This window comes from Echinops telfairi, unplaced genomic scaffold, assembly GCF_000313985.2.
Source record: "Echinops telfairi isolate 266 unplaced genomic scaffold, ASM31398v2 ScPeMD7_1713;HRSCAF=2227, whole genome shotgun sequence".
Taxonomy (NCBI): Eukaryota; Metazoa; Chordata; class Mammalia; order Afrosoricida; family Tenrecidae; genus Echinops; species Echinops telfairi.
In genome coordinates this window covers 3,763,842-3,776,459 of record NW_022105611.1, presented here as the reverse complement: position 1 = coordinate 3,776,459, position 12,618 = coordinate 3,763,842, and the positions used below count along the sequence as shown (strand labels likewise).

At 39.5% G+C, this 12,618-nt stretch overlaps 1 protein-coding gene across 1 annotated transcript in view; it reads right to left on the bottom strand.

Annotated features, from left to right (window-relative positions):
* The window catches only part of CHORDC1 (cysteine and histidine rich domain containing 1), a 36,392-nt gene that overhangs the window by 19,664 nt on the left and 4,110 nt on the right, over positions 1 to 12,618 (bottom strand). Inside the window, exon 2 of the mRNA XM_045293079.1 lies at positions 6,961 to 7,010. Coding sequence (XP_045149014.1) covers positions 6,961 to 7,010 — 50 coding nt within the window. The remainder of the gene's footprint in view (positions 1 to 6,960; positions 7,011 to 12,618) is intronic.

Here is a 12,618-nt window from a genome sequence, read left to right as displayed (position 1 = left end):
CTTAATAGTAAACCTATAAATATATGCACATAGAGCTATTTCCCTATCATCATATGTAAATATTTACATATGTACATGCATGTATTTAGACTTCTATAAATGTCCTTTGCCTCTTGTCCCACTATCATCTTCTGCCTTCATTTGGGTTTCAATACTTCCTCTGCTTACATTGCCCTTATCAAACTCTACCAGGCCTCCTACACCCCCCTCGCCACCGATTTCGGACCACTTGTTGTTCCCTTGCCCCGGGAGTTGTTAACACCCACTTCATTTCTCCTGCCTCCCCCTCTCCCATGTCCCCCCAGAACTGTCACTCCTGTAATTTTCTCCTCCAGATTGTTTATCCTGCCTATCTTAGCTAGATAGATCTGTGGGAATAACATGCACAAAAACAAGACAGAACAACACAAAGCAACCAAAGCAAACAACAAAAATACCAATGACACACACACAAAAAGCCTATAAATAGTTCAAGGTCTATTTGTTGACCTTTAGGAGTGTTTTCTGGTCCAGTCTGATGGGGTGCCAAGCCCTGGCCTCAGTCTATTTTTGGTACTCCTTGGGGACGTCATTGCTCAGCTCCCCTTGGTGTTCTGTTGCATGCCCTTTGTGTTTTGCCTCTGTGTGGTGGGGTAGTGGGGGAACAGGGCACTTAACCACCCAAGGCGAGGGTATTGTTTATATCTCCAAAGGAAAAGAGGGACCAAACTTCAACCTGGTGCTCCAAGTTGTGAATGCAACATACCGGCATGAAACAGGGAAATCAGTAAAGAGGTCTGAGGAGCCGGCCCCAGTCCCAACTATGTGGACAGCCACCCCACCCCCAGAAGAATTCACTTCAGAGGACAGCACTGAAGCTACAGCTCAGGGAAAGAAACATGTCTGATCAGAGCACACGGGAGCAAATGAAGGGGGAGGAAGAGAGAGTGGAGCACATCCTGGCCAACCAAGCCTTGAGGATGATATCCTTGCTCAGAGCAGCCAATCCACAGAGTGGACCACATAGCTGACCCCACTATGAGACACGACATCCCTCACTGACCCATAGTCCTACAGGGGACAACACTGGAGACACAGTGTGGGAATTGTGCCCGATACCGAATTTTTAATAAACTTTTTAGAGCCATCTTGTATATACAAGTATATTTCATAGTTTCATAGTGCTGTAAACAGTTCACTTCACTTAAGCAAGATGTTACTTTTTCTTTTTCTAATTTTAAAAACTGCTGTGGTCTGTCATGAAAGGATGCACCATAAAGTAGGGGAATGGAATTTGTTTCTCTTCTCAAGTATGGTAGCAGATTTTTAGAAGGAAAACAAAATAATAATTCCTAAGACCATCATATATGCTAATAAATCCAAAAAGAAAGTGAAAATGTTTTACTTTCAAAATCCAGTGAGGGATAATTGTAATAATAACAGTCTCTTAATAAAACTCACTGTTAGCAATCCTTCAAGAATAAGCACTTTATTTCCAGAAAAGTATCATTACTGAAAGATATTTTCAATGAAGAGAACAAAATTATAACCGAGTATGTGCCTTCTGAGCAAAATATCAAGTTGTTTACAAAAAAGTGATTTAAAATTAACAGCCTAAATTCCATTGTATCACTGGAAAAAGTAAAATAAAATGTAGCAGTCTCTCGAGTTAGTGAAGAATAAGAAACAGCTGTTGCTTCACCTTACACATAATGCAGCATAATGAACAAATGTGGATTCACATTTGACTGTTCGCTATACTGGTGTGTAGCCCATTATGGCACCGGGGTTTCTGAAAGATGTTTAAAAACACAACATGAAAAAAACAAACAAAAACACAACATGCATTTCCAGGTTTCCTTTTCTTTTTTTTCAGGTTTACTTTTTAATTGAAAAAAAAAAAATCATACAATTCAAATTTTCCATTTCTTTTTTCACTCAGACCAAGCCAACACGACAGTAGAACTGTTTTGTGGCTGGGATCTTTAGGGGACAGATTGTCAGTTATCCAGTAGAGTGACTGAGTTGGTTTGAATCACCAACCTTTTGGTTAGCAGTCGAGCACTTAATCATTGGGCCACCAAAGCTCAATGAACCGAGGAAAGGAAGATTAAAATCAAGTATACGGTATAGGGGTTGCTATCTTTTATTAAGAGGAACTGTCTTTTTTCTAAATATGCACCTTCTAATTTTAGTATTTTTTTAAAAACCACTTTATTGGGGGGTTCATACAACTCTTATCACAATCCATCCATCCATCTTTTGTGTCAAGCACATTTGTACATCTGTTGCCATCACTAGTTTTAGTATTAAAAGATCATTTTTTTCAAAAGAAATACTTAACTTAGTCAAATACAAATCTGACGACTTTATGAGGCTATAATAGCTTTTGCCTGAAATCTATTCGGCTGTGCAATCCAATAGACTTAGAAGCTCAGGTCTTAAAAATGTTTACAATTGCTAGATAATAAGGAACAGAAGTGGAGAAGAAAGAAATACAAAGTACTTCAAAGTGAAATCATTAGCAAGATTTAGAGAGGTTAATGGCGTAGTAAAGAGCAGAGGGCAGGTTGCCTAGAAAGCTAGTGGTATTACTAGGAACAGCAGGCTGCGAGATAAAACTATTTTTGGAACGAGTTCACTTTAGAATCTGATTTGAGGTTGGCAATGAGACACATTATTGTAAACACGCCAAAGAAGCTGCTGTACACACATACACAGGATGAACTAGTTTCCCCCACCTGCTGGTTTGTTAGGAGTAGTAATGAAGTCCTGATGGCCCAACAGTGAATGCTTGGCTCTTGACCAAAAACTCAGTGGTTCAAACTTTTCAGAGGTTCTGCGACAGAAAAGACCTGGTCACCTGCTTCTCATAGATTGGTGGTGCTGTGAGGTGGAGTTTTATCGGTACCAACACACAATGATGCCAGAAAGAAACACTGCCGAGTCCTGTGCCCAAACAGGAGGTACATTTGAAAAGAATGTTGCAATCAGTAATATCTTTGAGTGTTTTCCTCCTTTTCATTCACCTTAAAGTTCAGCTTCTTCAGGGACTGGTTCCTTCTCATAATCTGTGCCGCCTTCACTTCTAAGGAGCATTCTGGTTACACTACTGTCGTGGCAGGTTTGTTTTTCTTGCCAACACAGGCACTTCTAATGTGTCAGTTCTTTCGGGTTTGTTCCTGTTGCCCAGCTTTCAAATGCATCCGAGGCACCGTGGGCCAGGCAGATTTCAGTCCTTTAAGAGATGGTTTGCAATAGATTTGTCTAATGCAATATGTTGTTTGATTTATGAACTGCTGCTTTCACGGACACAGATTGTTGATCGAAGTAAAATTAAATCCTTGCCAGTATCTTCTGTTTATCATGTTGTAGATTGGTCTAGTTGTGGATCTTTTCCCCCTTTAGGTTGTGTAATCCATTGAAGGCTTTGATCTTCATCATTTTTCAGTAAGTGTATCAAGGCCCCTTCACCTTCACAAAACAAGGTTGGATCATTTGCATATTATATGTTTTTAAGAGTTCGCTTCTAATCCTGATAGCATGTTTCTCTTCATACAGTCAAGCTTCTTGGATTATCTCCCCAGCAGACAGAATGAAGAAGTATGTCAAAGGATATGACCAAGACATACTCCCATTCTGATTTTAACCAGGGTAGCCCCTTGAAGGCTCTGCATGAACAAAATCAAGTGTTCTGAAATCTCATCTGAGTTAGTTAGTTTATTGTGCCAACCTGGCCGATAAACACATGTGGGGTTACTTGAAGGGCTGAGGGATAAATGGCTCAGTGAGCCTCACCTTTCTAGTTCTCAAGTCTCTTGCTTTGCAATGGTCGGACCAGGGTGCAGCTGCCTTAGCAGTTCCCTGCTTCAGCTGGCAAGGCTCACTTCCTGCAAGACATCCCCCAGGAGAAACCACATGGACCTACCCCAATGCAGCCCTGGGTGCTGGATCAGCCATGTGGAGACCCCTGCCAGCGCTGAGATGCTTACACATTCACTGACTCGGCTTTCCTCCTGCAGTCGGCATCATTGTGTCTGTATTATGAGATGGAGGAGGACTTTGTGGATTGGTGTTGGACATATGGGTTAATGTTGGACTTGTGGGCTTGGGTGGCTGTGGGTTGGGATGTTTTCTTGATGTGCGCTTACCCTTTATATAAAACTCTTATACATGAGTTTGTGAGGATTTGTTTCTCTAATGTACCCAGACTAACAAACCATCCTTTTTTTTAAAAAAAAAAAGGTTTTAAGATACCCAATCTTTTAACTATCTGCATTTCAATGAGAAATGAACGTGGCTTTAATTCTTCACCCTGACTGTGCACCACACTTACCTGTGGAATGAAAAAAAAAAAATAGACCCCCAGGTCCAACACCAGACTCATAGATGAGTGTAAAGTACAGTCTGAACAATTATAGGGAAATATATTAAAATATTTGTAAATATTACTTATATATCCAATCACGTCATTTAAAACCTCATTTTACCAATGTACTTTTCTTTTAGTTTTATTGGCACATTATCATACAATTCAACAGTTTAATCATATCAAAAATAATTGCGTAATCATTAACACAATCAATTTTAGAACATTTTCTCCCCAAACCTCCCATGGTTAAATGGCCTTTAAGATGAGTTGTATAATCACAGTCAGAACTAGTGCTCCCTCCTACCTCCTGTTTACTCCCCAAATCTCCTCAACCCTCCTTATCTCTCACCCCCACCCTCGCTATATCCCCTAGAAACCCCTGCATCAGTTATTATCTGTATGTAGCTATTCCATCTATACTTCCAAACTGATAAACCCAACAGAAACAATAAAAAACAAAAACAAAATGAACTGGTAAGGATAAATAATAATACAAAGATAAAAATACAAATAATGAGTATGAGAGAACAGACCACCAACAATATTTAAAAAGCCAGGGAAGAAATTTTTGTCATGGAACAAGCAAGAGATACGTACTTGCTCCTAGAACAAAATCAGGTTGGGTCAAGATGGAGGTCAACTGCCCTGAGTTCAAACCAGTACAATGATCTGTCTGATAGTAAGGCTGCTGAAGACCCTGGCCTATGGCTAGAGGGCATCTGCCAGCAGCTTAATCTGACTAGATACTCTACTGATGAAGGTTTTGGGATCCCATTGTTTTACACAGTCCTCTACAAACTGGGTTTTCAAAACTTTAGTTCAGATACTTTTCCCTTTGTCATATTTGAATTTTGTTGTCATCTTTGGATCACATAATCTGGTATGCTTCTTCCATGTGGACTTAGTAGACTTAGATGGCTGCTTGTTGGAAATCAAGCCTTTAAGACCCCAGACACTATTCTGATAGCTGGGAACCAGTGGCTTTCTTCACCCCACTTTGCTGTAGTACCCTTATCGTCAGTGACCATTTCATAAAGGTGAGTGCGGAGCAGGGCCATGTTATCAGAACTAACTGTTCTTGGATTGGGATAGAGTTAAGTAGTAGCCCAGAACCCATTAGATCAAAACCCGTCATGTCACTCTGAGGAGGAAAATTGCGGTATTAGACACCGTATAGACAAGAATATAAACCGACCTGAGTATCAGCCGAGGCACCGAATTTTACCACAAAACTGTAGAAAAAATGTGCTGAAAAACTTGGCTTATACATTTGTACATACGGTATATGATGACTCTGGGTTCCTTTCCATTGGACACACATCAAGCCAAGGCTTCCCCCAGGTCCAATGACTGTCACTTGAATTACTGTTCTTTGCAACTTTACCCACAAGTTGTTATGATCCACAAGGTTGAATGGCTTTGTTCAGTAATGAAAATGTAAATGCCTTTTTGGTATTCTATGTTTTCAGTAACGATCCATTTGTCATTAGTTATAATACTTCTCATTCTAAGGCCCCTTCTGCTACCAGGCTTGAATTTCTGGCAGTGTCCTTTCAATGTGTGGCTGTAACCATTCTTAAATACCTACAGCAAATGTTTTGCTTTCATGTAACAGTAATGATATTGTTTTATAATTTCTACATTTTGTTGTATCATCTTTGGAATGGGTATGAATACAGATCTCTTTCAATTGTACACATTACAGTCTGAGAATACTATGGGCCAGTTCTATCTACTCTGTCCTACAAGGTTGCTGTGAGTTAGAATTGATTCAATGGCACACTGACTATAAACTCTGAATTTTCAACCCCAGAAGCCTGAGCCCCTCTGATACTGTAAACACACTGCTGCGACTCAGTGAAACTGTGCCCTCAGCACTGGCCTTCCTGCTGACCCTCATCTGTCCACTACCTAGGGAGTCAGAAACTAGTCCTGGCTCAGTGGTGGGACTTCACCAAGAGCAATGTGAACTCTATTTAAACAAGTTAAGACTATTTATGTCCTGAGAACAAAAATGGTAGTTGCTAAAGTCATGGCAGCCCTCTTATAATATTCTCTTCTGCAATAATACAAGGAAACGCTGAGATTTTTCATGATTGTAACTTGTAAAAGACTGATAAAGTCAGATAACATATAAAAACCTGATCAGATAATACCTCATTATTTTCTAGGTCTGAGGAAGTACAGCCTCTCTTTTCTGTAAGGATACTTTCAACTCAGAGGTATGCCCTGAAACTGGAATTGGTAATAGTTTACAGCCATCTTTTCTAAAATTCATCACTACTCTCATTAATAAGTAACTGCATGAAAATGAGAAATTTATATAAACATTCAATATAAAAACTGCCAGTTCCACTACTCCCTAACAATGAGGAAATTGACAAGAGATGTAGAAATGAGAATTAGTATAGAAAAGATTTCAAGACCAATCCGTATCTACTGTTGTCTTCACTTGAAGGACATGCATGCCTAAAGCAACCTTCACCGGTCATTAAGAAAACAAGAGAATCCCATGGTGGGAAAAATAGATGAAAAATATATTTAGTATTAAATCCTTTGAATTTTCTAAACAAATTTGAAGAGATTTTAAATCTGTATTAAGTTCATACCTTTAAGGCATCATGAAAGACTGGAACACCTGGGTGGTATATGCAAGCATCTGGACAAAAACAGGGAAGAAAAAGAAATGTAAAACATAATAAAGACAAATCATCATTTCTTTCAGTTGCTAAAATTTTGCTTTTTCCAAACACAGGTTACACTTTTTCCTTTAAAAAATCATTAGGCTAAGGTTTTATCATGCCATCCAATGCTCAATATTTTATTAAAAAAACCAAAATCTTTTGCAGTCACACTGATTATAGCTCATAATGACACTACAGGGCAGTGTAGAACAAACCCGCAGGCTTTCCAAAGCTATGCTCTTTAAGGATCTCTGGTGATAGCAGTGGTTCAGTTGGCTAGGCTGCTGAGATGCCAGCAGTTCAAATCCATCAGTCACCTTCTACTCTTTGGAAGAAGATGTGGCAGTCTGCTTACATAAAGGTTACAGTCTAAAAGAAACTATGGGCACCTCTCTGTCCTATAGGGTCATGGTAAGTCAGAACTATCTTGACAGAAACGGTCTGTTCTTTTATCTTTCTGGAAGTTGACAGTCACATCGTACCCCTTTGGAGTGCCTGGTGGGTTCAAACTACCAGCCTTTCTGTTAGCAGTTGAGTGTTTTAATCAGCACATAAAAAGGTCACCTTCTTCCTAAAATCATAACACTTAAAAAATCTAATTTAAGAGTATGATGGCTATGGATGGATAGTGTAGTTCAAGCTTATTAAGGGATATTCTATATTTCCTATTATCTTTGTGGTTTACTATCAAAACTTCAAGTTCCATGATTTTGACCTTTTATCATTCAATTCGACTTTTGCACAAACACTATGAAACTTATGTGTTCTTATGCTCACTGACCGATAAAGACTACCTCCCAAAGAATCCCTATGAAGATACTTTGGAATAGACTTAAAAATTTTTACAGCAATTTTTAAACGATTAAAAATGTAGTATGTAATTGCTTACTTGACTTTCACAGATCAATTAACAATTAAGGACAAACTTCACTATAAAGACGTCGATGGGATCCCTACAGGACCAGTGGTGTATCACTACAGGACCAGTGGTGTGAGTGGTGCTACTGGGAGGGTAGAGGGAGAATGGGTTGGAAAGAGGGAACCGATTACCAGGAACTATATGTGACCTCCTCCCTGGGGGACAGACAACAGAAAAGTGGGTGAAGGGAGACGTCGGACAGGGCAAGATATGACAAAATAATAATTTATAAATTATCAAGGGCTCATGAGGGAGGGGGAGTAGGGAGGGAGGGGAAAATGAGGACCTAATGCCGGGGGCTTAAGTGGAGAGGAAATGTTTTGAGAATGATGAGGGCAATGAATGTACAAATGCGCTTTACACATTTGATGTATGTATGGATTGTGATTAGAGTTGTTTGAGCCCCTAATAAAATGATTAAAAAAACAGAGACGTCGATGGGATCCGGTATCAGGCATCAAAGAACAAAAAATCCTATCATTGTGAATGAAGGGGAGTGTGGAGTGGAGACCTAAAAATAAAGCCCATCTGTAGGCAACTGGACATTCCCTTATGGAAGGGTCACAGGGAGGAGACGAGCCAGCAGGGTGCAGTGTAGCAACAATGAAACATACAACTTTCCTCTAGTTCTTTAATGCTTTCCCCATCCCCGCCCGTCACTATCATGATCCCAATTCTACCTTACAAATCTGGCTAGACCAGTGATTGTACATTGGCAGAGAAAGGAACTGGAAACACAGGGAATCCAGGGCAGATGAACCCCACAGGACCAGTGGTGAGAGTGGTGATACTGGAGGGTGGAGGGAAGGTGGGGGTAGAAAGGGGAACCGGTCACAAGGGAACTGGTCTACATATAACCTCCTCCCTGGGGGATGGACAACAGAAAAGTGGGTGAAGTGAGACGTTGGACAGTGCAAGATATGACAAAAGAATAATAATTTATAAATTATCAAGGGTTCAGAAGGGAGGAGGGGTGGAGAGGGAGGGGAACAAATGAGCTGATACCAAGGGCTCAGTAGAAAGCAAATGTTTTGAGAATGATGATGGCAACAAATGTATAAATGTGCTTGACACAGTGGATGTATGTATGAATTGTGGTAAGAGTTGTACGAGCCCTCAATGATTAAAAAAAATAATAAATTCTAAGCTCTCTATAGCCCATTCTACTCATGTCCCTAATTGTCACTCTGAATTTTCCCCCCTTTATACCACCTCTTTTGAAAATGTGTTTATTACAGTTTGTTAAAAGTAATTAAAAAATATCACACGATACTTATCCTTTAACTGGACAGTACCATGAGCTTAGAGAAAAGAGGTCAGCTCCACCCCTTAGCAATGCTCCTTTTAGGTTACCTCACTTAGCTGAAATACCTTGTTTTCCAATTCACCATCTTTGATTACTGGCATTACTCGAAAATGATTAAATCCTATATTCAGACAATCTCTATAGGCCTAGATTAACAGCCAGTATGACTTGCTTATATAGTTAACATCTATAGCATGGACACTATGCTAGTAAATGGAAGAAGAACTTACAGTTAAGTTAAGGTGCAAGGGACAGGTAAATAAACTCACGGATTAGGAAGAGAGTAAGGTTGGAAAGGGGGTTAAACAGGAATGGGCATGAAGTTGAGAAGGGGAACAGAATACAGTAGAATACAGTATACAGAATAGAATACAGAATACAGAAGGGGAATAGAATACAGTTGAGAAGGAGAATAGAATACAGAAGGGAAATAGAATACAGTATCCAATACCAGAAAATTTGACTATGAAGTTTAATAGACATTTACAGTAGTTAGAGGCATGATAGTAAAAAAAAAAGTTTTGGTGTCATGACAACAGGAAAGAGTGGGGTCTTAACAACATAACCCATATAAACAAAACTTGAAAATCATCGATGATATCCAGATGGCTATTTGTTTTCGTACCCTTATAGTTTAGCTCAAAGTAATATTATTGCATTGGTAAGAAATTACAGCATGATAGTAGTCAGCCAAGTGATCTTAACATTGACTGGGTCAGACTGTGAGTCTAATTCTAGTTCTGCCACTTAATAGCTGCTACAGTGTCCCCGTGTATGGTTTGTGTAAAACACTATACAGTGGTGCTTTTTCCAGAATAAATATTTTGCATACAGAAATTACCAACTATGTCTCTCCTTCAACCATCTTTTTAATTTGGGCTACAGTGGAAATGTCTTATCAGCTTGAGACTACGATTTTTGTCTATAGAGAGAAAAATCATAGAACACTTAGTTAATAAGCATAGTAGTTATATATTATAGCACTAAAATACAACTAATCATAAAAATAAACTAACACTTTTAAGCATGCCTTATCCAGGATGCTTCTACATATCAAGGGCATTTTTATATCTTTAATGTGATCCCTTTACTTGGTCTTAGCTAACTTTGGTGGTGTAGTGATTCCGAGTTGGGCTACGATCCACAAGGTCTGCAGTTTGAAATCACCAGCCATTCCTCAGGAGAAAGATGAGACTTTCTATACCCATAATAAGTTGCAGCTCTCAGAAAACTACAGGGGGTACTTCTATCCTGCCCTATAGGGTCACTATGAGTCAGCACTGACATTAAGTTTTGGGTTTGGTACAGGGTCAAACCTCTCCCATTCTATAAAATTTTCTCCTGGCCAAATTCAATTTGCAATAGCTCATCTTCTTGTTATCTACACTTCCAAACTTGTCATTCACTCGACCAACTTCCTGTTGCCTTTATTCTAAATCTTTGGTATAACCTGATTTCACTAAGTGAATGTTTCCAGAATCTCATTGGTGGTCCCTGCTGTATTTAGCACTGTTCATCACCATACTGTGACTAACAGATGCTACTTAGCAAATCCTTCAGATAGCTCTACTCTCTACTTATCCCTCTAACTTTTCTGAATCCCTTTTCCTCGGCACTGTGCCGTTTCTAATATATATACTTCCAGCAATAAGTTCATATATATATTTAGTATTCTATCTCCATACTTATATACACTCCAAATCTACAAAAGCCAGGACCTGTGTAAGACAGAAACATGTCAGAAAGAAAATTCAAGTATTTCCCACTGAATAGTGTGTGTGATAAAAATGGTGACTATCTTTTGAGGCCAGTGGGAGTCAACTCAATAGCAGCAAGTTTGAGTTGATTTGGCAGTTCAGTTTTGACTCTTACAGGCTTTACTATATATACACAAGCACATACAAGCATCTACATGTAAGTGTGCACATATGTATTCATATATATATATATATATATATATATCTACTATATACACACATATAAACAAAAATAATTAATTAAAGTCTGACCTCCAATGAAGTGCTTTATCAACCCTGAACTTTAAGCTGGTTATCTGTAACTGGAGAGAACAGCCGGGAAGCCATTATCTGACCGTTTCTGGCTTCCACATTGCCATGACACAGAGGCCCTATGTGCCTTCCAGCTCCATCCTTCTTTTCCCGATTCTGCCACCAATCATTCCTTCTACAGAACTCTTATTTCTATGGAGGGCTCCATAATTTGCTTCAATGGCCAACAAAACTCAGACAAGACTCACAATTATGGGGGTTTATTCGGAAAGTTAATAGGCCACCACAAGTGAGGATCAGGAAAGTCTTTGCTCCACAGCAACATCTGTCCTTAGCCAGCACCCAAGTCTCTCCCTGGTCCTCAGCATCTTATCCTAATGGTCCCTTTGCACCAGCCTCTACTGACCAGGAAGCTCACCAGTCTCTCTGCTTCACTTCAGTCCCATAGTGGGTGGGTGTTGATCCTCCGTTCTGTCTCATGGTCCCCTTACCTCGGCTTCTGTACTTGTCCTGGACCCTTTGTTCTGTCCCACAGTCTCTGTGCCACTATGTGTGGAGTCTCTGTTTTAGGCCCTGACCACTTCAGAGACCTCAAATGTGCTCTTTTGATGGTCCTGGGCTTTTTCTTTGTTTCCAGGATAGCTTTTATTCACACAGAATGATTTTGATGGAGGTATGGTTTTGTCTTTTAGCAGACCATACCCCCTACCCCAAGGAAACAAAGACTCACACTCTCTACTAAAGCCAGTATTTCATACCACCTTAATCCTGAGTTAATTACCTATCTCTATAACCAAAAACCAAATTCATTGCCATCAAGTCATTTGGACTAAGAGACCTTATAGGGCAGAGTAGAAATGCCCGTGTGTGCGATTCTGAGAATACGTTTTTATGGGAGTAGAAAGTATCAATGATTTGGAACTGTTGAACTTGTGGTTAGCAACCTATTATGTAAACTACCAGGCCACCAGAGCTCCTTAAATTGGTAGGATCTCACAAATCCACACTCACAAAACCAAGTATTTATCCAATGAGCAAAACATCAGTCTTTCTGCTGTATTTACACAAAACACCAAGGCAACTCACTTTTTATATAGGTCATAAACACCAAAGGGCTTCCAAATTATCATTGCTCTTAAAAGTGTGAATCACTCAAACCTTGACTCCCCACCTGCCTTTGAATAATTTCCTATTTCAATCTTAAATTTTTCTTCAACTATAGTCACTTGAGTACTATATGAATATCAGATTTATCCTTCCTTTCTACCAATGTTCTTGTCATTTTCAATGTCTCCAACTTGTGTACTGAGTTAGTTAATTGTGCCAGCCTGGCCGATAATCACATGTGG